The following is a 25898-nucleotide window of genomic DNA, read 5'->3' as shown; positions in this document are numbered from 1 at the left end:
CGTGTGCAGCAACTATTCCAGAGGAAGTATGAAGTAGCTGACGAAACTTAGCCTGCCATCGTAAGAGACCTGCGCTGACGCAGCCCTTCCAAGCCGAGCCCCAGCGAGAGGCTGGACAGTGGGGGGAAAAAACGGGCCAGCGGGAGATTTAAACGCCGGAGCTCTGGCGTCCCGCGGGCGGACGGGCTGGGCGCATGCGCGGAGCGGCCGGGCGCCCGCTCAGAAGGCCCTCCCCGCATGCGCGGGAGCCCGGATGCGGATCCGATTGGTTCGAAGCGCGCGACGCTGCGGCAATGGCTGCCCGCGGAGTTGCGGCGGGTGGTGGAAATTGGTTCTCGGCTCTGGCGCTCGGCGTGACTCTCCTCAAATGCCTTCTCATCCCCACCTAGTAAGGGACCCGCACCGCGGTTGGTCAGAGCGGGAATGAGGAGCGTGGACGCCCGTGGGTGGGAGGAGGAAAGGGGACTTGGAAGTCGGGCGCTGTGCTTCCCATGCCGCGGATTGATCGTTACATTTTTTGTTGTTGTTTTTAAGATTTTATTTATTTATTCATGACAGACACTGAGAGAGAGAGAGACAGAGACAGAGACACGGGCAGAGGGAGAAGCAGGCTCCACGCAGGAAGCCCGACGCGGGACCCGATCCCGGGTCTCCAGGGTCACGCCCTGGGCCGAAGGCGGCGACAAACCGCTGAGCCGCCCGGATTGATCGTCACTTGACCTGGGAACTAGATCACAGCCCTGGTCGCTGGCTTCGGTGTTTCTAAGCCTTGGGTCCTCATCTTAGTGTGCAGGTTAAGGACACCCGCCTCCGTCGTTCACTCAGCGGTAGTTCGCAGTGGCCCGGTGGCGAGGCACCAAGTCCTGGAGGTGCTGTGAGGGGAAAGACGTTTCCGGGTTCTGCCCTCGATAGAATTCGTGGGGGCAGATGGACAGAAACGATAGTGTTAGGATCTGTGAAGGAAATAGAGTCACTACGGGTCTTTTCTCCTTGAGGAGGTGATGTTTAAGTTAAAATTCGAAGGATGAAGGAAGCAATGTAAAAAAGCAGCTGAGTCACAGGAGAGAATAAATGTGAAGGAGGCCTTTGTGGTAGGAAAGAACTCAGCGTTCTGGGAACAGCAAGTACCCATTGTTGCTGAAGAGCAATATGGCAGGAGGAGAGTGGCACAGGATGAGGTGGGCAGTGGCCAGATCACACAAGGTTAGGCCATTTGAAAAATGGAGGGGCAAGTCTGAAAGCATGGAAACCAGTGAGGAAGCAACCACCAAGTAATGCGTATTCTGCGGGAACTCAATATTTGTTAATATTAGCTTCCACCATTTGTTCTTCCTTCCTAAATCTTATGCAGTGATTTCTCCCTTCCTCTAGGTCTCCCTACCCTTTCCCAGTTTAGGTTTTGGTTTACTGATAATGTTTGCTTCAGTTCTTGGTGATAACCTGTTGGGTATGGAAGGAAGAGTTGTATGTATAGAGTGTGCATTCACACTGATGTGTATACGTGCTTATATAAGCAATGAAGTGTGTGTAGGTTTAGACTTACACTTAGGAAAAGGAGGAGTTGGCCAAACTTTCTGCATCACTGAAAGGAAATAAACTTCTTTCCATTTTAAAGGCAAATTGGAAAGACCCTTCTAAAATGTGAGAAATTCCTTTCAAATCAGAGTGAAAGGGAATTTTTGCATATAAAGTGATGTTTTTTGCTTTAGTTACTTAAGCCTAGAGATGGGTCTTCAGGGTTGTTTCTTTGGTCCAGGATTAAGAATGTATGTAGTTGTAGTTAATGCTCTGCTTCTCAAATTGTAAAACTCGGGGATGTGAGAGGGAAGCTACAGGATAAATGTAAATATAGTCAGCAAAGTGTTAACTGCTTTTTACATACCAGGTATTGTGGGTAGGCACTACAGGGGAGGACAGAATGGATGTGATCACTAACCCTGTAAAGAGTGTAGTTTTGTGGGATAACAGTTCCAGACACAAATCAACACAAATATGTAATTACATAACTATACTTGTGTTAAAAGCATTACAAAGGAAAAGAATGGGATTCTATAAGGGGACTAACCCGGGGGACTTACTTTAGATTGGGTGTCAGGGAAAGTCTCTGAGGAATTGACATGTAGTTGAAGGCCTGAAGATAGGCCCAGTACATATCTTTTGATAAACATGGGTAAATGCATTTCTGTTGAGTACTGTATATACTTAGAAATGGAATTGCTAAGTCGTGGCTATCAATTTTGAATTGTGATTTTGAGGCATCTGAGGAAAATTTCAGTGTCAGCAGAAATTTGGGGATGTCTGTCTCTAGAACTCAGAAAAGAGATCAAACTTGTATTGTGGTATGGGAGTCATTGTACAGTTGATAATGGACGCAATAAGTATGAATAAGATCGTCCAGAGTGGAGTAAGTTCCATAAAAAGAGGACCAAGAACTGAACTTACGGGAACACCAGCATTTACCTGGTGAATACTGAAATGGAAAGCCATGGAACAGACATAGAAGGGGTTGGCTAGGAAACTCAGGAGAGTTGTCACTGGAAAGATTGTATGAAACTTTGAGAAGTGTTCATCGGGTTTTGCTGCGGAATTCATAGTTGACTTTGGTGAGTAGTTAACTCAGCAAGAATGTATTGAGCCCATCCACATATCAGGGGCTCTTCAAGATGTGGAGGGGAAGTACAGCAGTGGACAAACAGAAAAAAAATTATTCTAAAGAGGGAAAAGGGTATAGAATATTCCACCCCAAAATAAGGCTCTTTGGCATAAGGATTATTGGGGGCTGATTATTTGGAGAAACTGCAGACACAGGAAAAGCTCTGAAAGCAGAGTAGAAGTTGCCCTTTTATAAAGAAAATTTACAGTAGCAAGGGGGCCTGTATTGGGAAAGGAGCTGTTACCAGAGATCCCTTTTTCACCTGAGAGACTTATCTGCTGGCAGGGCAACCTTTGTGCACCAAACATCCTCTTCTGGCTTCTAGTAAATTGCCGCATCCCCATTGGAAAGCCCAGGCCCCTATCCCTTTCCTCAGCTTAGGGTGGTATATGAGCCTCAATCATTTGGCTGCCTTCTAAATCTCCTATCTTTCTCTGTTCTTTTGGGGCTTTCATACATACATGTATTATTAAAATTGGCTTTTTTTTCTCCTATTAATCTGTTTTATGGCAGTTTAATTCTTTGGCCAGTTACAGAATTTACAAGGGTAGAAGAGAACCTGTTTCTTTCCCTGCAGTGGAGATGCTTGACTGTATTTATGTATAGTGAGGAATTTGGAGACATGGGAAAGGCATGGCAGCAGCCTTTTCCACCTTTGCTTTCTGATGAACTCCTACTTATCCCTGAAGATCTAGTTGGTGTGTGAAGCATTTTCCAGATAATGAATTTTGTTAGAATTCTTTATGAACAAGAGTAAGTTACTTCTGAGCAAGAATAGCCAGAGGACTTCCGTTATTTAAGTAGGACTTTTGGTCAGCCCTTCAGATAACTCTAAGAACCTTTTCACTTTTATATAGATCTCCAACTTTTCCAGAAGGCCAGATAAGTGCAGTGTTTCAGGATTATGTAATGCCTGTTTGTGTTTTTATAGGATCATGAATATCACTATACAGGAGTGTTTGTCCATTTAAAAGTATAATTTTAGAAATGTGAAATGGAGGGGCCCCTGGGTGGCTCAGCCGGTTGAGTATCCAAATTTTAATCTCAGCTGGGGTCTTGATCTCACGGTCATGAGTTTAAGCCTCCAGCTGGGCACTACACCAGGTGTGGTATCTACTGTTAAAAAAAAAAAAAAAAAAAAGAAAGAAATGTAAAATTAATAAATGTGACAAAATCTCATTTCACTCATCCGATTGTTTTGAATAGCCATTCCACGGATTTTGAAGTACACCGAAACTGGCTTGCTATCACTCACAGTTTGCCAATATCACAGTGGTATTATGAGGTAAGTTTTAATTTTCACTTTTTCGGTGGCTTATCTATTATGGTGATAATGTGGTATCATATAAATACTACTGATGTTAAAACAGCTTTCCAGGAGAAAAAGTTTTCCATGTAATTATAAGTCTAATTAATCTTCATAAAAATTGTCTTTTTTACTCCATTCTGTCCTCTGGCACTATTAGGGAACCCTATTACTTCAAAGTGAGTTTCCCAAACTATAAATTGGGAATTATAATATTCACCACACTCTTTTTGAAAGAATTTGGGATTAAGAGGAAAAATTGGATTCTAGGCCTGGCTCTGCCATAGCATAGAAAATATATTTCATTTCTCTGAGCCTTAGTTTCTCATCTGGCACATAAGGATTTGGAATGAATTATTTCTAAGATCTATTCCCTATATTTAGTGATTTATGAGAAAAGGAATAGTCAAATGTGATATGCAGGCTTCTGGTAATATACAAAGCATTCTCTTCTATTATTTATAAAACCTATGTATTTTTGTTTCTGGTATGAATAACTAAGCTGCAAATGGTATTTCATGAAAAACAGACATCACTTCAGAAGTGTCTTCATCAAAAACAGCACTCTGCTGCAGGGAGATTTTTCTTTTAAGACAATCTAAAGTTTTCTGTGAATATGTTCTTGCTTTGGAGGGGGTTTTTTTTGGCCAGATCAGAACAATCCTTAATAGCTTAAGAACAATGAGTAAGACTCAGTTCTGGGTAAGGCTTGAATACATGTGAGAAGAGGCTCACAGTAGGAGATAAGGCTGAAGAGGTACATTCAGTCAGGTCTGGAAGGGTCTCTCTGCCATACTAAAGGGAGTAAACATGTGAACAGTGGACTGCTTAACTGTGACTTCTAACCTGCCTTTCTGCTCTGGCTTTGGTTAAATTGATTGGTCAACTGATTGGGAAAGACACCCAAAATACCCATAGTAAATATTTACAGATGAACACAGTTGTTTTGAATCTTCGTATGAAGAGGTTGGATGTTTCTGTATTTGAAGATACAGCTCTTGGAGAGAGCAAGATAAGAGTCCCTCACGTACAGCAGTGTGGTAGCAGCCAAGGGCGTTACAGCTCAGACCAGATATCATGAAACCAGCACAGACTGACGACAGCCAGAACTGATAACCAGCAGAACCAGAAGAAGCCTGCAAAGACCCAAGACTGATTAGACTCCTTTAAAAGGGGATGACTTTTTCAGCAAACTGTTAGGCTCTTCAGACGCTGACCTTTTCACTGCATTCAACCTCTGGAGAGTGACAATTTGCAGCAAAAGTCTTCCCCTTTTAAAGGAGTCTAATCAGTCTTGGGTCTTTGCAGGCTTCTTCTGGTTCTGCTGGTTATCAGTTCTGGCTGTTGTCAGTCTGTGCTGGTTTCATGATATCTGGTCTGAGCTGTAACGCCCTTGGCTGCTACCACACTGCTGTACATGAGTCCTTGCTTGACGTGAGTGACTCCATCTTGATTTCTACAGCTCTGTTGTAGTGGCTTACTGAGCTAATGGATTTGGAGTCAGGAGACCCCAGATCTGAGTTCCAGCTCTACCAGCACTACCAGGTATTAGTTAAGTGATGGAACTGTTCACTTGGGAGAAAATGATAGCTAGTAGCTTCACAGGCTTCCAAACTCTTTAAGTAAAAAAATGGCCCCAGATGGAAATCTTTGAGATCAAGAGAACCTTCTGGGTTAGATTTGGAAATTTGGCAGCACTTGTCCCTCCCAATTTTTTTCTGTGCTTCCTGGTCCTTGTTTTAAAGTAATAAACGTGTGAATAAGATAAAGTAAGAGAAAACCTCATAGATGTTCTATAGAGTAAATAGCTTTTTAAGCATAGAGTGAACTCTAACATGGAAAACTGTAGCTGGGAACTGCAGATGTTATTGAAGTCAAAGTTAATGATGACTTCCTTGGAATTACATGGAGTTTTAATTTCTAAACTTGTTTCTTAAGTATCTATACCCTAGTAAAACATTGTTGATCATTTGCTATTCAATGTGAGTTTATTTATAAATTATGCAAATACTGCTTTATTAATAAACTGTTAAAAATAGGCACTAAAAAGGATGAGATTAAAAAATAGAATTTCTGATTTTTCTATCTACAGTTTAATAGCTCATCTTGTTCACAGTCCACATTGGAAACTTGGAATTAGGGAAGGAAACTTCTTATGAGGGAAAGCTTAATGGGTATGTTCTTAGCTTGAGTGCCCTAGGAGAGCCTCTGGGTTTGCCTCTTCTAAGGCTTCTACATTTTTATATCTGCAGGGGGAGTAGCTAGGCTACATCTGATCTGGACCTAAAGTTGTCATTTATCCTTACCATGAACAAAGAGCTGACAAATAGTTTGTCTGAGCCTCTATTACCTCATTTTATACCACAGAATGACCCTAAATAGTAGTCCTGTGGGCACCCAGTTAGTACCCAGTGAACCCTCAGTGCAATTCCAGGAGAGGGCTTTTCCATTGAAAAGAGCAACAAACACAGAATAGGGAGATTATTAGGTCTGAGCTCTTAGAGGTGCAAGGTCCAAGTTTAGTTTCAGGGACAGTCTATGGTGAGAATATGATTTTTTAAGTGGTAGTGAATAATGTTTATTGATACTGGTTCAATGCTATATAAACAGTATTTTGTATATGTATATAAAATTTAATACAGTAACCCATAAAGTATGTACTACTATCTCTGTTGTTTGGATGAGGAAACAGACTTAGAGAAATCTAAAAAAATAATATCCTGAAATTACATACTTCATTTTCATTTACTCTACATTTCATATGATCTGCATTTATATTTACTTGTTAGTAACTGTCATTCACTTAACTAATGATTAATAATATATCAGGTACTTACTAAATGTTCAGAATACAGAAATGGCAAAGAGTGGCTTTTGCTCTCTTCAGTATCTCATAACCTATTGGAACAAAAGGTAAATAGCATTTGTCTTTCTTTTTTTTTTTTAAGATTTTATTTATTTATTCATGAGAGAGACAGAGACACAGGCAGAGGGAGAAGCAGGCTCTATGTAGGGAGCCGGATGCGGAACTCGATCCCGGGTCTCCAGGATCATTCCTTAGGCCGAAGGCGGCGCTAAACCGTTGAGCCACCCAGGCTGCCCCTAGCATTTGTCTTTCATTTTGACATTTATAACTGTATTTCATATGTATTATATCAACTAACCCTTACAATATGTATTTTACAAATAGGAAAATTGAGTCTGAGTTAGAACTTGAACCCAAGCTAGTGAATCATTTGTTATGCTATAGCTCCCTTTTTATATTTAGATAGGCAGTATTGTATCATAACCAGGTTTATTACTGCAAGTTTCATTAATTTCCTTTTGAAATATTGTTGATTCTAGTTAAGGAAATTGAAGGCCATATTAGGGGATCCCTGGGTGGCTCAGCGGTTTAGCGCCACCTTTGGCCCAGGGCGCGATCCTGGAGTCCCGGGATCGAGTTCCATGTCCGGCTCCCAGCATGGAGCCTGCTTCTCCCTCCTCCTGTGTCTCTGCCTCTCTCTCTCTCTCTCATAAATAAATCTTTAAAAAAAATGAAGACCATATTAAATAACTTAGGAACCAGGTGTTGGTGTTCTGCTCAGTCTTCCATAGGAATTACTCTATTAATTTAGGTCTTTTTGTTGTTGTTGTTTGTTCATTTATTTGGGGTAATCTCCAACCCGAACATGGAGCTCAAACTCACAACCCCCAAATCAAGAGTCACATGTCTTCCAACTGAGCCAGTCATGCACCATAGGTCATATCTTAAATGGGATTTCATTTCATGTGTTTTCTTAAAGACTAGAGAATGAAGATTTTTAATCTTATATCCACTTTGTTTATTGAGTTATTTAGGACATGTTCTATCTTTGATTTTTACCACAGGCAACTTCAGAGTGGACCTTGGATTACCCTCCTTTTTTTGCATGGTTTGAATATGCCTTATCACATGTTGCCAAATATTTTGATCAAGAGATGCTGAATATCCATAATCTGAATTACTCCAGCTCAAGGACCTTGCTTTTCCAGAGATTTTCTGTCATCTTTACAGATGCAGTCTTTGTGTATGCTGTCCACGAGTAAGTCTGAGAATGTCATTTTGTATGGAAGGTGTTGAGGACATAATATAGTATTAAGTAGCATTAACTGGTTCCTCATTTGGGGAAAACTAAGTTCATATAATGGCAACTACTAGAACAGTCTCGAACTCTGTATTTATGTTTTAAATGATACAGTGAGTAATTACAGTAAACAGTCTCACTGAATCTTGTGGAAGAAAATGTGGGTTAAGGTAGAATTATAAGACCGAGGTGAAACAAGAAATTGTGAACATTGTGAAAGTGGTCCCAAATAGAGTTCTGTCCCCATTTCTCCTGCATAGAATGGCTCTGTATGCTTTTCCTTCCGTTCTTGTGGCCGGCCCCCAGAGTCTTCTGCGACATACCCTACTCTTTAGGATACACATCCATACATACAGCACACACACATGCATTGTGCTGACCGCCAGTGGAATTTCCATTCTAGTAAACTCAGGAAATCTTACTGAGTATTTTTATTTGTTGTTTCTGGATTCTTTCCTTTATGAAGACCCTTTGCTAATTTTAAGTTATGTTTATATTTTATATTTTTATGTTTTGAATCTTCTGTTATAAATTAATTTTTAGTTGAATACACATATATACAACATCTTGTACAATGACTTCCAGGTAGTAAGTTCTCAGTTAATGTTAGTTTCTATTCTGTCCTTACTCCTGCAGATACAGTTGTGACAGAGCACTAACTATGTCCCTTCAGTGAGCCTTATCACAAATGGATCATTTCTCTTTTGAGGCCCTGAACCCTTGCCCCATTCAGGAAAGAATTCCCGTGGGAATGCTTTAACCTCTGCTCTTTATCATGGAGTATTTCCTGTTTGACCCCTCACTTTCAATCTTTTTGTGACCTGGGAAGAGTGGGAAGGGAAGGCTATTTGTAATATACGCCTTTAAACTCAAAACATTTGAATTCAAGCTCCCAGGGAGAGCATATATATAGGCAGAAAGAGGAGGGAGTAGAATTTATTTTCATTTGCAATGTTGAGGGAGCAGTTAAGATATAAATTGTTGAGACCTTATGTGCCAGCTCCCAGAATCAGACACCAACTATAGATAGTAACTTACTTAATTTTCTCAATTATCCTGTAAGGTTACTGTCTCTCTTGATGAGGGAACAACAGGCTCCATGGAGGAAAAGCAGGTTACCTTTTGGTAACCCCCTTTTCACTGCATCTTTATTGTCTATTTCTTTTGGCTTAGATTCCTGTTTTTAGGATTTGCCAATATTCAAGTGAAACACATTTTTAAGAATCTTTTTATAGGATTATACACCTGTGTCAAAATTTTGGAAAACAGAAAATGACAAATACACATAAGGTAAAAAATTACCCATACTTTTCCACTCAAAGCTATCACTATCAATATTTTGTGTTTTTTTTTTTTAAGATTTTATTTATTTATTCATAGAAACACAGAGAGAGAATGACAGGCAGAGACACAGGCAGAGGGAGAAGCAGGCTCCATGCAGAGAGCCCGACGTGGGACTTGATCCAGGGTCTCCAGGATCACGCCCTGGGCTGCAGGCGGCGCTAAACCGCTGTGCCACCGGGGCTGCCCACTGTCAATATTTTGATACATACTATTTCACCCTCTCTTCTGTATCTGAATATAATTTTTGTAAAATAAAGATAGGACAATAATTTTTTGTCACCTTTTTGTTTTTTAAGATTTTATTTATTTACTCATGAGAGACACACTGAGAGAGAGAGAGAGAGGCAGAGGGAGAGGCAGGCTCCATGCAGGGAGCCTGATGTGAGACTCGATCCCAGGACTCCAGGATCACACCCTGAGCCAAAGGCAGACGCTCAACTGCTGAGCCACCCAGGCATCCCTCATGGCTCTATTTTTAATTTGGCTGGTATGATATATAATTTAGAGTGCTGTATCATCTCAGTATGCTTTTTTTTTTTTAGTATAGTTGACATACAGTGTTATGTTGTTATATTAGTCTCAGATATGGTCTGCATTTTTTACTCAAGGCTGATACAGTGTGTGCCCTCTCAATTTTCAAAATCCTTTTGAGTTTATGGTGGTTGTTTTTTAATTTTTCATTTTATTAAATGAAGACTTTGTTTCAAATCATCATAGCTGAGAAAGAGACATGGAACTGTCCCTGAGTTCTTTGCTTCTGCTGTCACCTTTGTAAACAGTCAAGAACAGCCTGGATAGTTTATCAGGAACAGCTAATAAAATGTATCTGAGTGTATCAGAGTATACTCTGTACTAGTCTTGTGATATTCTAATGAAGATGAAAGTTGTTTCTGCTTCCTTCCTGCTCTATAGGTGCTGTAAATGCATTGATGGGAAAAAAGCAGGTAAAGAACTTACAGAGAAGCCAAAGTTTATCCTATCAGTGTTACTGCTGTGGAACTTCGGGTTGTTAATTGTGGACCGTATCCTTAACATTTTCTATACTATTCTCTTACTTATTCTGTTATATGTTAAGTATAAGATTATTTCTACAATGATGATTCTGAAATGTGAGCTGCTATTGAAAATGGGTCAGTAGGTTCCCCAAACCTACTGGTTTCTTTGGGTTCTCCAATTATACCAGACTGATTGTTAGCACATTTTGTCTCTGAAAAGTTAATGATGTTCAAGAACCAGTTAAAGCACTAGTAAGTAAAGCAGTATGCTGGGGTTTGTTAACTGTCTTTAATCATATATCTTAAATAGTTTTATAATATGTTATTCTAAATACCTTTCCTAGGAAAGGGCCTACCTTAGTGTTGTTTGTGGGAACAGATAGGCCTTCATGCTTTTCCACCATCTTGTCGTACCACAAATTAACAGGCAAAGTTCTTTTTTTTTTTTTTTTAAATTTTATTTATATATATATTATTTATTCAGGAGAGACAGAGAGAGAAGCAGAGACACAGGCAGAGGGAGATGCAGGCTCCATGCAGGGAGCCTGACGTAGGACTCGATCCTGGGTCTCCAGATTATGCCCTGGGCCAAAGGTGGCACTAAACCACTGAGCTACCCAGGCTGCCCAACAGGCAAAGTTCTTAAATCCAGAAGATTGAGTGAAAATCTCAATGGTAAAAGCCTAATATTCACAATTTTCATAAAGGTAACCACGTATGAGGAAAACACCCAGACTTTGGTTGAAGTCTGACCTGGCCTCATCTCTTAGCTATGGCATTGCAGTAGCTTTAGGCCACATGTGGATTAATGGCTCTGAGCTCTAACTTCCTCACAGGTTCATTGTGAGGCTTACTAAGTAAGATTGTGTATTGATACTCTATACAAGGTGCTACATGCTAGTGGCCTTAAGTAGCTGTTAGGTCCCTTACCTTCTCATCCCCCCCCCTTTTTTTTAAAAAGATTTTATTTATTTATTCATAGACACACACACAGAGCGGCAGAGACACAAGCAGGCTCCACGCAGGGAGCCCGACATGGGACTCGATCCCAGGTCCCCAGGATCACACCCCAGGCTGCAGGCGGCGCCAAACCGCTGGGCCACGGAGCTGCCCACCTTCTCATCCCTTAATCTAAAAAACAAAACCAAAAAATTTGCCCCATAGCTACTGGGTCTTTAAGGTAGAAAAAACATGGGAAAGTTTCCTGGTTTTCTTCTTAAACACAATTTTTTTATGCCCTATATAATCCTTGACAATGTATACACTTTAATAGAGTTTGTCTGATTTGATTCTGTTTACAGAAAACACATTTATGAGACGTCCAAACTGGAAGGAATATTTTTGTCTTTAGTTTGCTCATTAGGAAAGCGTTTACATTTTTATACCCAGTCTGCTAACACAGTTCAATTTAAATTTGATATCCTCTGTTGTCTTTCCTTAACCTAAGTCCAGATATTCATTTCCAGTACAATGGTTTTTTATTTGGATTAATGTTACTCTCCATTGCACGATTGTTTCAGGTAAATACAAAATAGGCTGATGAGATTTTTTCCCCTTAGGTCTGAGTTAGTGCTTATAAAGGCAGCAGTATAATGAGTGATAGGCAGACTTATTTGACCAACTGTTTTGAATTGCCAAGCACTGTAGACACTTGCATTGAGTGTTTCTCTCAAATTCTGTCTTCTCTTTTGATAATAATTTTCTTCTTTTTATGCATAGACTCTAAAAACTTGTTAGAGGGTGGCTGGCCTGAAATATACTTGAGGTGCTGTATTTGGTTCAAATCATTTATCTACAATGAAATATTTAGTTTTTACAATAGAATAACTGATAGTAGGGTTTCCCCATCAGAAGCAGGTAGCATGGTAACAGAAAGTATGGGATTTGAAATCAGAAGACTTGAGCTGAAATCCTGACTGACCCTAATAAACTGTATGACTCAGTGCTCACACAAATGCACTGGCTACTTTGGGTTAGGTACATTATATTATATATAATATTGAGTAAACCTCACAACTATTCTGTGAAGTTGTAATTATTGTATTGTAATTATTACCCTTCTCTTTATAGAGGAAGAAATCAGAAGTTCGGATTTCTGGGGCACCCCTCTGTATGCTGGCTCAGAATCCTTAGCATCAGGGTTTCAGGCTCTACAGAGAATTTTGATTCACAGTCATGTTTGGGAATCATTAACCCAAACAAATCATTTAACCCCTCAGCCTCAGTTTTTGCATCTATAAAATGAAGTGTACCATTTGTTACATTCTTATTTGTAAAATGAGACTCCCTACTTGGGCGCCTGGGTGGCTCAGTTGGTTGAGCATCCAACTCTTGATCTCAGCTCAGGTCTTGATCTAAGGGTTGTGAGTTCAAGCCCTGCGATGGGCTCTATTAGTGGGTGCAGAGCCTACTTAAAATGGGGCTTCCTACCTCACAAGGACTTTGGAAAGATCAAATTTGATAATTTGTTTTAAAGTTCTTTGTCAACTATAAATGTCTAGTTTTTTTCTTCTAACCATAAAAAGCCACATAGTACTTAGAACGTAATTGGCATTCAATGATTGTTGAACAAAAGTTAGCTATAGAACCAGCTAGACTTTCTCTGAATCTCAAATAAATTATAAAATGGGTGACAAGAGATCTGAAACCCCCCATTCTCTTTCCTCATCATTCCTCATTCATCTATTCTAGACCACACCCAATGAGACAGTGAGAGAAGGAACTTGGCATTTCATGGTCCCTTTGGCAGTTTCCTTGCTGGACCACAGGAACATTATCTCATTTGATCCCCAGATTCCTGTGAGGTAGGTAGAATTCAGATTTATTTAGTTAAGTCAACTTGGGATTTTTTTTTATTTGCTTTAAATCAGATTACCTTTAGTTTAGTAGGGTCAAGTACTGTAGTTGGTGCCTTCAGCCTGATAGTACTATATGTTACCTTACCTGTAACAGAAGATTTAAATGGTTCTCTGGTAGCATAACATCATATGTATTCTTTCGTACCCTCATTCCCAGCTCCTCCATGGAAATCAGCTCCAGCTGTTGTAAAACTGTAAAGGGGGGAAGGGTGATTGAATTCTCTGGGCTGTAGATCTTTAAAGAGAATTTGTAATGTGTTGTTATGATGTGTCCTGTACCTCAGCATCAAGCTTAGTATTGAGTAAATACTTTTTGCAGAAATGAACTAGGCTCAGTATAAAAACTAATGAATCACTTGCCTGTTTTCATCTTAGCTTGCATGTAGAATATTTGCCTGAGGGATCCCTGGGTGGCACAGCGGTTTGGCGCCGGCCTTTGGCCCAGGGCGCGATCCTGGAGACCCGGATCGAATCCCACATCAGGCTCCCGGTGCATGGAGCCTGCTTCTCCCTCTGCCTATGTCTCTGCCTCTCTCTCTCTCTCTCTCTCTGTGACTATCATAATTAAAAAAAAAAAAAAAGAATATTTGCCTGAATTTTAAAAATGTTTTATTATAGCAAATCTAAATCATATACAAAAGTAGAGAAAATACTACAGTGATCTACATACATGCACATACACACATCCCAGACATAGTATTTCATTAACTAGTTCAGAATATATATTTTAAAAATGTATTTTTAGTTATAGTAAAATACACATAAAATTAACTATCTTAACCATTTTTGAGTGTATAGTCCAGTATTGTTAAGTATATTCACATTGTCATGTAACCGATCTCCAGTGGGTTTTTTTTAAGGAATTTAATTTTTTTTTTAAGATTTTATTTATTTATTCATGAGAGACACAGAGGCAGAGACACAGACAGAGGGAGAAGCAGGCTCCATGCAGGGAGCCTGACGTGGGACTTGATCCTGGGACTCCAGGATCATGTCCTGGGCTGAAGGCAGGCGCTAAACTGCCAAGCCACCGGTGCTGCCAGGAATTTAATTTTTATAAATAGTTTTAGATTTATGGAAAAGTTGCAAAGATAGTGCAGAGTTCCTGTAGCCCTCACCCATTTTCCCCTAATGGTTACCGTCTTCTATGAAACTATGATACTGGGCAGCTCTGGTGGCTCAGCGGTTTAGCGCCACCTTCGGCCTAGAGCGTGATCCTGGAGACCTGGGATCGAGTCCCTCGTCGGGCTCCCTGCAGGGAGCCTGCTTCTCCCTCTGCCTGTGTCTCTGCCTCTCTCTCTCTCTCTCTCTCTCCTTTCTGTGTATGCTCATGAATAAATAAATGAAATCTTAAAAAAAAAAAAAAAAACTATGATACTTTCATCAAGACTAAGAAACCATGCTACACATCTGAAACTAATACAACACTGTATGTTAACTAACTGGCATTAAAATTAAAACTTTTTAAAAAAAGACTGAAAAACTGACATTGGTGCATTCAGATTTCACCAGTGTTTCCACTAATGTTCTTTCTTCTATTCCAAGATCCAACCTGGATACTGTATTACTACATTTAGTTTACCCTGAATTTTAAAGTGATGTTTCCCTTTTAAATCTCCTAGAAAAGGCATATGGAAGGAGCATTGCTCTTTGCTGTTCTTCTACATTTCAAGCACATCTACCTCTATGTAGCACCAGCTTATGGTATATACCTGCTGCGGTCTTACTGTTTCACTGCAAATAAACCAGGTAAGTTTCAGTGATAATACCAAAACCTTTATTTTATTTTTGCTTGGCTTGGTAGCTTGCTTCATGAGAGGATTTTATAGATACCTCTCAGCTAGTGATCCTACAAACCCTTTGCCCATTCTGACTTTTCTGTGCCCTTGCCACATAGTAGATATTAGCGTACTATCAGGGGACGCTTCTGGTTTTAGCACATTGTATAAGTTATGGTTTTCCATACTCCTAGAGTAATGGTAATGTTCCTTTTCTGTAGATGGGTCCATCCGATGGAACAGTTTCAGCTTTATCCGTCTTATTTCCCTGGGACTAATTGTTTTCCTAGTTTCTGCTCTTTCGTTGGGTCCTTTTCTAGCCTTGGTAAGTCTTATTTTCTTAATAAAGTAATACGTGTTTTTTGTTGTTGCTGATATTGTTGTTTAGAAAAAATAATAAAACCAAGAATGTATAAAATAAACAAAACTACCTTTTTCTTAGTCTTCCCCAGTGTGACTCCCCAAAGATAGGATGGTATTCTTTCTGACATTTTTGTTGATATTGTTGTTTAGAAAAAATAATAAAACCAAGAATGTATAAAATAAACAAAACTACCTTTTTCTTAGTCTTCCCCAGTGTGACTCCCCAAAGATAGGATGGTATTCTTTCTGACATTTTTGTTAATATTCAAACATGTATGTGTATATTTATATGTTTTACTCATGTCTTGCACACACAGGCACACACAGAATCGATGATCACTGTTCACAGATTTCCATATTTGCTAATTTGCCTACCTACTATAATTTATTTGTAACCCCAAAATCAGTACTCAGGGTGCTTTCACAGTCATTCACTGACAGCAAACATTCAAAGTACCTAAAATATTACACATGTTCAATAGATATTTTTCCCTTCTTCCCACACCCTGAATTCAAGTAATTAATTTTAATTCCGGCTAAAACTGAAAAGCATCACATCTTTTGTAAAGTCTTCCTTGGGGCCACCTTCTCTTCAGTAGACTTGAATAAGCTGCACTCTTTGTCCTCCTTTGCACCTCATAAATTCTTCTCTTATTATACTTCTCCCATAACAGTACTGGACTGGTATTCAGTGTATCTTGTCCCCCTAACAGATGAGAAGGTTAGACAAGAGGAGTTTGTGACAGTTGCTCAGCATCACACAACTACTCAAAGGAACAAAGACTGCAACTTATAACTTTCCACACACCACGTCACAGATAGTTCCTTAGTTCTCTTACTGTTTTTTGTTGTTGTTGTTGTTGTTGTTGTTTAGTTTTCTTTTCGAATCTGGAAAAGATTGATCATCACTGTTGAATCTCGTTTCTACAGAACCAACTGCCTCAAGTCTTGTCCCGACTCTTCCCTTTCAAGAGGGGCCTCTGCCATGCATATTGGGCTCCAAACTTCTGGGCTTTGTACAATGCTTTGGACAAAGTGCTCTCCGTCATCGGTATAGTAGCAAGCCTTCTTACTTAGATGATGAATTTGGAAAGGATGAGTCACATTGAGAAATGGAAAACAGTGCTTTGTGCTTTGAATGGGCCTGAACTATTTGTCTAGCCATACATTCCAGCTTTCAGCTCTAGGAACTCAGGCTTCAGTGCAGTAGACAAACTGTGCTCCTTACGAAAGCAGTCTGTGGCCATGAGCTTGTTGATCCTTTCCTGGGGGAAAATAGAAAATATTTAGACATTCTTAAAGTAATTTTTGCCTTAAGACACTATTCAGCAGGGAAACGTAGTCTAGCCTGGGTGGCTCAGTGGTTGAGCATCTACCTTTGGCTCAGGGCATGATCCCAGTTTGGAGATCGAGTCCCACATCGGGCTACCTGCATGGAGCCTGCTTCTCCCTCTGCCTATGTTTCTGCCTCTGTGTGTGTCTCATGAATAAATAAATACAATCTTTTAAAAAAAAAAGTTTGGGTAGTGATAAAAATATATATATATCTTGAGATCGTCCTACTGAAAATAATTCATTCTGGAATAATTCTCAGTAGTTTGTGAATATAGCCTAACTTGATGGGAAATGGTGGGATCAAGAGAAAGAGAGGTCTGCAAATTCTGTCTCTAACGGGCCAGATAGTAAATAGCTTAGGCTTTGCAGACCACATAGTGTTTTTGTTTGTTTGCTTTATAACTTTGGAAAATATAAAAAACTCTTTGTAGCTTTAGGGCTATACCAAAATAAGGGGATTGCTCACAGGCTGGGGATTTAGCCCTCAGGCTAGATTTTGCCAACCCCTGATCTAGAGTCTGATGACTTGGTTGGAGGTCCACCTGCATAAATTAATGGCTGTGTGGCATTGACCAAGTCACTTGATCTTCTAGCAATTATAATAAAGGGCTAATATAAGTACTGTACCTGTGCAGCATGTTGTAAGAAACACACAATAATAAAGAAATACCGGGTTGCTGGTAGCAGGGGCTTTGGAGCCAGACGGACCTGGGTTTAATTCTACCACTTATCCCTTGTGTGACTTTGGACGACAACTTACACATCCCTCTGTGCCTTCGCGGCCTGAAAGTAATGGCTACAAAACTCTTGGTACATAATAGCTGTTCTTACTATTTTTGGTGCATACTTTGTAGGAAATAATAATGTGATATTCTCCCTCACCCACTATGAATCCAGCCTTGATGTTCATGGATCCTTACAAGGAATTTCTTAACATTTATATTTCAGAAACCTTAAACAACCAGCATGGTTATGAGATTCAAGGGCCACTTTCCTTGTCTGACTCAGGAAGCTACCCTGTACATTATCTTATTTATCCGTCTCCTCAGAGATGTCTTACCTGGAAAGTCAGTGGCAGGGAAATCATTACTAGCTTTAAGAGTGAATCATCAGACTGAAGAGAAAAAAGGAAAGAGGTTTAATGAATACAAAATATTTTGGTAGTCTGCACCTTGCTGCATTTCACTGATTTTTTTTTTTTAATGGATCAGTTTAATTAGGTTCTTTGTAAGAAATTTAGAACACCAATTTGTGAGGGTAAACTCCATTTGTGAGAGAAAACACAGAGCGGAGGTAGCCCTGAATCTGAGGAACAGCTTTGATTTTTGGCAGAATTTGCGAGTCCACAGCTTTCTGATCAACCTTGCACTGCTCTGTAATCTCATATTTCTCCTTCTCTGTGTCAAAAATCTCCCCTTCCTGGTGTCTGGGTTTACGCAGCTTCTTCTTCTTGAAATAAGCATCAGTGAGATGTTTGGGGATTTTCACACTGCTTATATCAATTTTGGTGGAAGTGGCAATGACAAATTTCTGGTGTGTTCTACGCAGAGGAACTCGGTTGAGGGCCAGAGGTCCAGTTACAAGTAGCAAGCCACTGCTCAGTTGCTTCAGGAAAACTACCCTCTTGCCTCTGTGGCACCCAGTAAGGATGATCAAAATGGTCCCAGGATGTCTTGTTAGCTCGCAACTGTCTCACATGCTGACTGAAAGGTTTTTTTGCCATGGCTCAACAGCTTGCGAGGCACATCTTCAGTAGATAATACCTAGGCATTTTGCGAAGTTTAACCACTCAGGTACCACCATTCTTGTCACCACCAACTGGTTTTGTTACGGTAGCAAGAACCTTCTCCTTTTTCTTTTCAACCCTGGATTTAGCTGCCAAATACTTCCTCTTGTACATGGCTTTTCTGGAATACATAGCCGATCGGGAATATCTGCCAGTTCCTCTGACTAGGACAGGGTTTCAGCTGCTGTGGGGCTTCCCCTTCTTTGGCGTTTTAGCCTTGAGGTTACCCTTCTTTGCCTTGCCACCAGCATTAACCTTCTTGGCTTCAGGTTTCTTCTCCTTAGTATCTGGCTTCTCGGCTTTTTCGCCCGCCATCTTGCAAGATGGAAAAGAGCCATTTCACTGATTTTTAATGGCATTAGGCCCATGCAGGTGCTCAGATTGTCTGTTCTATTAGCTTGTTTGCGATAGGGTTTGCTTCATCATCCTCAGACTTGGCTCATTTAATAAGTATTCCTTGAACCCCTAAGTGCTGGGGTTGGAAATGAACTAATCATCATTTCTGCCTTTAAGAAACCCAATTGTAGTGGAGAAGTAAGTCCATAAACAGATAACAGAGACATGTACAAGGTCCATAGATACATATGTGTATCTAGCCCACAAGAAAATCAGTTCTACTTTTTTATTTAAAACCTTTCTCAGGGATCCCTGGGTGGCTCAGTGATTTAGCGCCGCCTTTGGCCAGGGCGTGATTCTGGAGACCGGGGATCAAATCCCACATCAGGCTCCCTGCATGGAGCCTGCTTCTCCCTCTGCCTGTGTCTCTGCCTCTCTCTCTCTCTCTCTCTCTCTCTCTCTCTCTCTCTCCCCCTCTCCCTCTCCCTCTCCCTCTCCCTCTCTGTGTTTCTCATGAATAAATAAATAAAATCTTTAAAAAAATAAATAAATAAAACCTTTCTCAGATAAGGGGGTGAATTAGGAGTTAACTTTGCAAAGTGAGTAGGCCATTCTAAGCAAAGGAGAGTGCTATGTCAATCGGTAGTGGCCACACCACATTTAATAAGTGTAGGAAATGAAGCTGGAATGGTAGGAAGGAGCTAGATCATGGAAGATACTCTATGCCATGCTTGAGAATATGGATTTTACTCTGTAGGCAATGAAGGATTCCAAGTTGGGGTGTGATGTGATCAGACCTACATTTTAAAAGCCTGCTTTATTTTCAAGGTGACACCAGATTGCTCTTCATGCCACCTGCAAGCAAAGATCCTTTTAAGCTGCATGCATTCCCTATTCCAATGCAAACACTTCTTTGCATTGTATAATCTCAAGACCGGGGCATTTTAAGTAGAGTAGTACAGAATTGAGTTAATATATCCTGACCTTGAAGCAGCAATAAGATTTAGTAGCTTTTTCTTCCTCAAGTTGTTGGTAAAATATGGTGTGCTATTGATGAAAATTAAACAATCTCTACGTATTCTGTAGGTTTGGAATTGAAACTGCTTGATCCCAACAAAATTCCCAAGGCTTCAATGACAAGTGGTTTGGTTCAGCAGTTCCAACACACAGTCCTTCCTTCAGTGACCCCCTTGGCCACCCTCATCTGTACTCTGATGGCCATATTGGTAAGAATTCACCCACAGTACTCATTTCTTGAGTTTTCTCTGCTTCTCTCTTGTGTGGCTGGTTAATTTCAGCTTTCCAGTTTTTCCAGCTGTAGGACAAATACCATGATCCTGCTGCAAATGGAGGTATTTCATAGCAATTCTTAGAGTAACTTTGAACACCTGAAGGAAAGATTACTAGTAAAACCCCTTTGAGAAAGATCCTCATTGCAGCTGTCAGATCATCTGTTCACCCTCCAATGAGGAAAAAGGAAAAGCCCAGTGAGGAGGGGGCAAGGAATTGCACTGTGGAGAAAGAAGGAAATGTGTGTAGTGGGGACATCCAGGTTTCTGTTGTTTGTTTTCATCCATGCTAACTAGTCAAAAATCCACAGTTGTCTGGACTGCATGGATATTTTTGTTTTGATGACGACTGCAGGTTAGAATCAGCAATGGCTATTTGAGCATCAAACATTGAATCTCACATGAGTCAGATGCTGATAGAGGCTTCATTCATCGCTTTTTTTTGTTAGCAATCACAGTGCTCTCGATTTCATGATATAATTTTAGCAACATTCAATATAAACTCAACCTTACCAACAATTATACTCAGCTTTAATTTTAGTTTCTAAAAGACCAAGCCTCAAAAGACATCTGACCCCCACTTAATTAAGTGGCAGTACTAGTAGGTAACTAAGCTCTGCTGGCCTATTTGTTCCCATGTTCTAAGGTAAAAAACTTTTATTTATCTTTATGTATTTTTTTAAGCTTTTTAAAAATCTCAGCCTCATAAGCTGCATATGGCAGGCCATAGTTTTATTATAAAATACAGTCTAGGGGCAGCTGGGTGGCTCAGTGATTGAGTGTCTGTCTTTGGGTCAGGTCGTGATCCCCGGGTCCTGGGATTGAGTCTTGTGTCAGGCTCCCATAGGGAGCCTGCTTCTCCCTCTGCCTGTGTCTCTGCCTCTTTCTGTGTGTCTCTCATGAATAAATAAATAAAATCATAAATAAATAAAAACACTCCAGGCCACAAAGCTGGGTATGTGTTTATTAACATAGCAAAATCTAATTTATTAAAAAAAATAATCTAATTTATTATTAGCCCCAGAATATTGATGAACTTTTGTAGTTTAGCCTAATAGGTTCAGTGACTACTAATTAACTAGTTCTGAAGGTATAATAAAGGGTTTTATTGGATATCCTAGAACTTAATTTTGTCATTTATCTTAATTAATTTTATCATTTATTATTATTATTATTATTATTATTATTATTATTATTACTTTAATGAGTTAAATATTTCCAAAAGCCTTTTTTCTCTGAGTGGTTTTTTTATAACTTCTGGTGGAGTGTTAAAGTGATGAATTATCCCAGTTTAATGGAGAATAGTCTAAGATCTATGGTTTTTGAGAGATGATATAAATTGTATTTGCCTGAACAATGTTTCTGTAAAGCCTGTTTTAAATGATATTGAAGTTTTACCTTTGCCTGTTGTTTCTAGCCCTCTGTTTTCTGTCTTTGGTTTAAACCTCAAGGGCCTAGAGGCTTTCTCCGATGTCTAATTCTTTGTGCCTTGAGCTCCTTCCTGTTTGGGTGGCACGTCCATGAAAAAGCCATACTCCTCGCAGTTCTCCCAATGAGGTAAGCATGTAACTCAGCTGGCATTTCTGGCATATTTCACAATTGACCCTCTTGTTTTCTATTTGATCTGTTCCTTCTAGACATGTTCAGTGGGATGGGCAAAGGCAAAGATGTACAGGAACAGATTTATACCAGGACAGGACAGGGACGCTTAACTTGGGATCCCTGGACCTGTGAAATTGCATGTATAGTTTCTGCACTTTTTTTGTTAAGAGGTACTGTAGTGATTAAGAACCATGGTGCCAGGCTATTAGATCTGGATATTGAATGGCAGCATAGTATAGAAAAGTGTGGGCTTTGGTGTCATCACATCTGAGGAAATAAGGTTCCACAGTTTCTTCTTCTTCTTCTTCTTCTTTTTTTTTTTTTTTTAAAGATTGTATTTATTTATTCATGAGAGAGACAGAGAGGGAGAGAGAGAGGCAGTGACACAGGCAGAGGGAGAAGCAGGTTCCTTGCAGGGAGCCTCTATCCCAGGTCTCCAGGATCAGGCCCTGGGCCAAAGGTGGCGCTAAACCGCTGAGCCACCCGGGCTGCCCTCCACAGTTTCTTCTTAAGTATTGTTAGTCAAAGTAAGGATTGAGTCCATTGTGGAATAAAATCTAACTTTTGTATAGCACTTCACATTTTGCAGAACTCTTCTTGGGGTATCGGTAGGGGTCGTTTTATTTTTTACATGTTTTTTTCTTTTTGAGCCTCACAACAACCTTTAACGTAATTAGGATAAATGGATATCATCCCGTCTTAACATCTACAGAAACTGGGGCTCAGAGAGTTTCAGTGACTTAATCCAAAGCCATACAACTACCAGGTAGCACAGTTAGGACTTAAACCGGATGTTATGATGCTGATTCCTATAATCTTTTCATTGTACCATGCTTGAAAAAAAATAAGTGCAATAGTATCCATTTTGTATAAAATTAAAATTAAAACCTGATAGATAGATAGATAGATAGTAATAGAATTAGCCTTTTTTTTTTTTCTTGATGTTTTTCTTAAATCCTGAGAGAAATCATTTAAGGTTTGAAGGAACCTTAAGCAAATTTGTCACATCAGTATATGGCTTATTTAGATTCATTCAGCAATTTGGAGTTTCCAAAATAAGAAATAGAGCAAAAGTTCTAATGTCTTTAGTTAGAATTCATACCAAGCATCTTCAGGCACATTAAACATTAAACTACCAAGTTCTGTTTCCCTGGCTACCACCACTAGGCAGCTCCCAATCCCACAACATCCCTTTCTCTGGAGAAGGCAGTTCTTCAGGGAAGCAGGACTCTTTTTGACTACTCCCGGTCTGCGTGGTACATTCTTTTATGAGCTGCTAAATTTCCCCACTAAATTAATATTCTCAATTGAATTGTACTTGTAGCAAAGATCAGTATGCTATCTTATGCTTAAGCCAGTTCTAGAAATAATAATAATTACAGTTTATTCAAGCTTTCTCAGTGTAAGTTTCAGTTGTTACTTTAAGGAATTATTATAAGAATTTTTATTTTTAGCCTTCTGTCTGTGGGAAAAGCAGGAGATGCTTCAATTTTTCTGATTCTGACCACAACAGGACATTATTCCCTCTTCCCTCTGCTCTTCACTGCACCAGGTAAACAGCTTTTTTTTTTCTTTTTAAGAGAAAGAGATTTGATTGCCATGCCCTATGCCCTTTTCATCAGGGCCTAGAGATCAATACTGAGTTAAAACCTTAAAATCTCTTGGAAGGAAAGAGTTCATCCACTGTCTTAAATAAAACTCCTAATTTGTCCCTAATCCTCATTATCTTTAGGTTTTACAAAAATGCACAGGTAAGCTGAAAAAGCATTGCTAACACTATATAGCTGCATCAGTGTGTTTATATCGCCTTAAGTATCACAAATCTTTTTCTTGTCAATTGGATTATCATCTGTATTTTTTTTTTATTCTTTTAACAGAACTTCCCATTAAAATTTTACTCATGTTACTGTTTACCATCTATAGTATTTCCTCACTGAAGACTCTATTCAGGTAATCCAAAAGAGTACAGTTAAAATTATGTTTGCTCTTGTGAAATGTTTATTGCTAAATGGTCAGCTAAGCCTTTTAAGAATATTTTTTACGTTATGACAGTAATAGAACATTTACAAATTGGCAAATTTTTTAAGGGAGAAATTACCCATAATCCTGTCATTCTGACATAACAACATAGTTCATGTCTTTATTTTGAGGGAGTATTTGAGAAGGGACTACCAGCTTAAATTAAAACCTTATATGAAAAAATTGGAATGTAAAATATGAATTCTGAGTAAAACCACATAAATATAGATGCATAAAGCTAAAATATATATAAAAATTCTTGCCATAGAATTATGGGTGGAATTTCTTTCTCTTTTAAACTTAATATAACATTATCTGTATAATTTTTTTTTTTAAGATTTTATTTATTATCTGAGGGATGCCTGGGTGGCTGAGCAGTTGAACATCTGCTTTTGGCTCAGAGGGTTATCCTGGGATCCAGGATCCAGTCCCGCATTGGGCTCCTTGTGGAGAGCCTGGTTCTTCCTCTGCCTGTGTCTCTGCCTCTCTCTCAAATAAATAAATAAAATCTTTAACTTTTTTTAATTAAAAGATTTTATTTATTATTTTAGAGAGAAACTGTGTACATGAGCAAGGAATGGGGTAGAAGGGCAGGGAGAGAATCCCAGACTGACTCCCCCCGATGCAGGGCTCGATCCCATGACCCTGAGATCATGACTGGAGTGGAAACCAAGAGTCAGAGCTTAACCGACTGAGCCTCCCAGGCAACTCTATAATTTTTTATTAAAGTTTCCCTATGATTTATATCTAATTGTGTCCAAGAGCTTTTTTACTTCATTATATTAAAACTCATTTATAACCATGGGACCTAGCAATTTGACTCTGAGGTATATACCCAAAAAGAACTGAAGACAGGGACTCGAACAGATCCATGTACACCAGTGCTCATTGCAGCATTATCCACAGTAGCCGAAAAGATGGAAACAACTCAAGTGTCTATCAGCCAGAGAATGGATAAAGAGAATGTGGTGTGTACATGCAGTGGAATACTGGCCACCTGAGAGGGGAATGAAGCACTGACACATTAGAACATGGATGAACCCTGAAAAACCTAGGCTAAGTGAGCTAAGCCAGACTCAAAAGGACAAAGATTGTATAAAATATCCAAAATAGGCAAATTCATAGAGACAAAGTAAATTAGAAGGTACAGAGTAGGGATGGGGGAAGAGGAATGTGGAGTGGATTATTGCTTAATATTTCCAGAGGTTCTTTTGGGGTGATAAAAATGTTTTAAAAATGGGTAGTAGTGATTGTAGCATCATTGTCAGTATACTCAATGGTACTGAAATTCACACTTAAAAATGGTTAAATAGCAAATTATGTTATTTTACCAAAACAAACATTTTAAAAACCATCAATTATGTATCATTTACCATATCTTACTCCATTATCACAGCATCTAGCTGCCTTTCCGCTTCCAGACACATAGCTGATTCTCCTGGCGGCTTCAGCCAGGGGACGGTGTAGGTAGATAACAATTGGGTAAATTTGGATTGTTTGAGATAATGCAATGGCGTATCATTATCAATTTTTCCTAAATGTGGAATTGAATGCACTCTTTTGACTATGGCTTTGACTGTTCCTCAGGTCAGGACAGTGCAGATGGGAAGCTTTAGCTGAGAAATGTTTGCTAAACCAGAATGACTCATTTAAAATAGACTTTTCTCTCCTTTCTTCTTCAGAAAAGAAAAGACTCTTTTTAATTGGATGGAAACTTTCTACCTTCTCGGCCTGGCACCTCTGGAAATCTTCTGTGAATTTGTATTCCCTTTCACTTCCTGGAAGCTGAAGTACCCCTTTATCCCTTTGTTACTGACCTCAGTGTATTGTGCAGTGGGCATCACATATGCTTGGTTCAGACTGTATGTTTCAGTATTGACTGACCCTCCTGTCGGCAAGACAAAGAAACAATGAATAAAGGAACTGCTGGGATGTATTCCAAGCAATTATTTCATGGGAAATTAATCAGAACTTGAAGAAAGTTGCTGGTGGCATGAGCCATTCATTTCATTTGTTCTGTTTGGAGGACCATTCTTCTAAACTTGGCCTTGCCCAGCCTAGCAACCTGATTGTCACCATGGTGAGAAGCCACTTGTCCTCCAAAAGCAATAAAACACATTTGAAACAA

At 39.5% G+C, this 25898-nt stretch overlaps 1 protein-coding gene and 1 pseudogene across 2 annotated transcripts; one reads left to right on the top strand and one right to left on the bottom strand.

Annotated features, from left to right (window-relative positions):
• The first annotated feature begins 251 nt into the window (after positions 1-251).
• On the top strand, positions 252-25898 carry ALG8 (ALG8 alpha-1,3-glucosyltransferase). 2 transcript variants are annotated; one of them, XM_041730645.1, is made up of 13 exons: positions 252-388; positions 3860-3938; positions 7830-8023; positions 10322-10431; positions 11857-11924; positions 14885-15011; positions 15262-15365; positions 16334-16454; positions 19947-20086; positions 21567-21706; positions 23206-23303; positions 23629-23701; positions 25453-25898. In XM_041730645.1, exons 1-13 carry the CDS (start codon positions 294-296, stop codon positions 25682-25684), a joined length of 1581 nt encoding a protein of 526 aa, XP_041586579.1. In that variant the 5' UTR covers positions 252-293; the 3' UTR covers positions 25685-25898. The 2 variants fall into 2 exon arrangements, with proteins under 2 accessions (XP_041586579.1, XP_041586580.1); XM_041730646.1 differs by lacking the exon at positions 252-388 and adding an exon at positions 401-2603.
• On the bottom strand, positions 17939-18854 carry LOC121476551 (annotated as a pseudogene).

The sequence above is a fragment of the Vulpes lagopus genome, chromosome 15, assembly GCF_018345385.1.
Source record: "Vulpes lagopus strain Blue_001 chromosome 15, ASM1834538v1, whole genome shotgun sequence".
NCBI lineage: Eukaryota > Metazoa > Chordata > Mammalia > Carnivora > Canidae > Vulpes > Vulpes lagopus.
The sequence above is the reverse complement of the archived record's forward strand: the minus strand, read 5'-3'. Positions and strand labels throughout refer to the sequence as shown.

Coding starts and splice junctions, on each gene's coding strand:
- ALG8 (XM_041730645.1), top strand. CDS start 294: ATGGCTGCCCGCGGAGTTGCGGCGGGTGGTGGAAATTGGTTCTCGGCT. Junction 8,024..10,321: donor TTTGTGTATGCTGTCCACGA/GTAAGTCTGAGA, acceptor CCTGCTCTATAG/GTGCTGTAAATGCATTGATG. Junction 21,707..23,205: donor CTCGCAGTTCTCCCAATGAG/GTAAGCATGTAA, acceptor TTTTATTTTTAG/CCTTCTGTCTGTGGGAAAAG.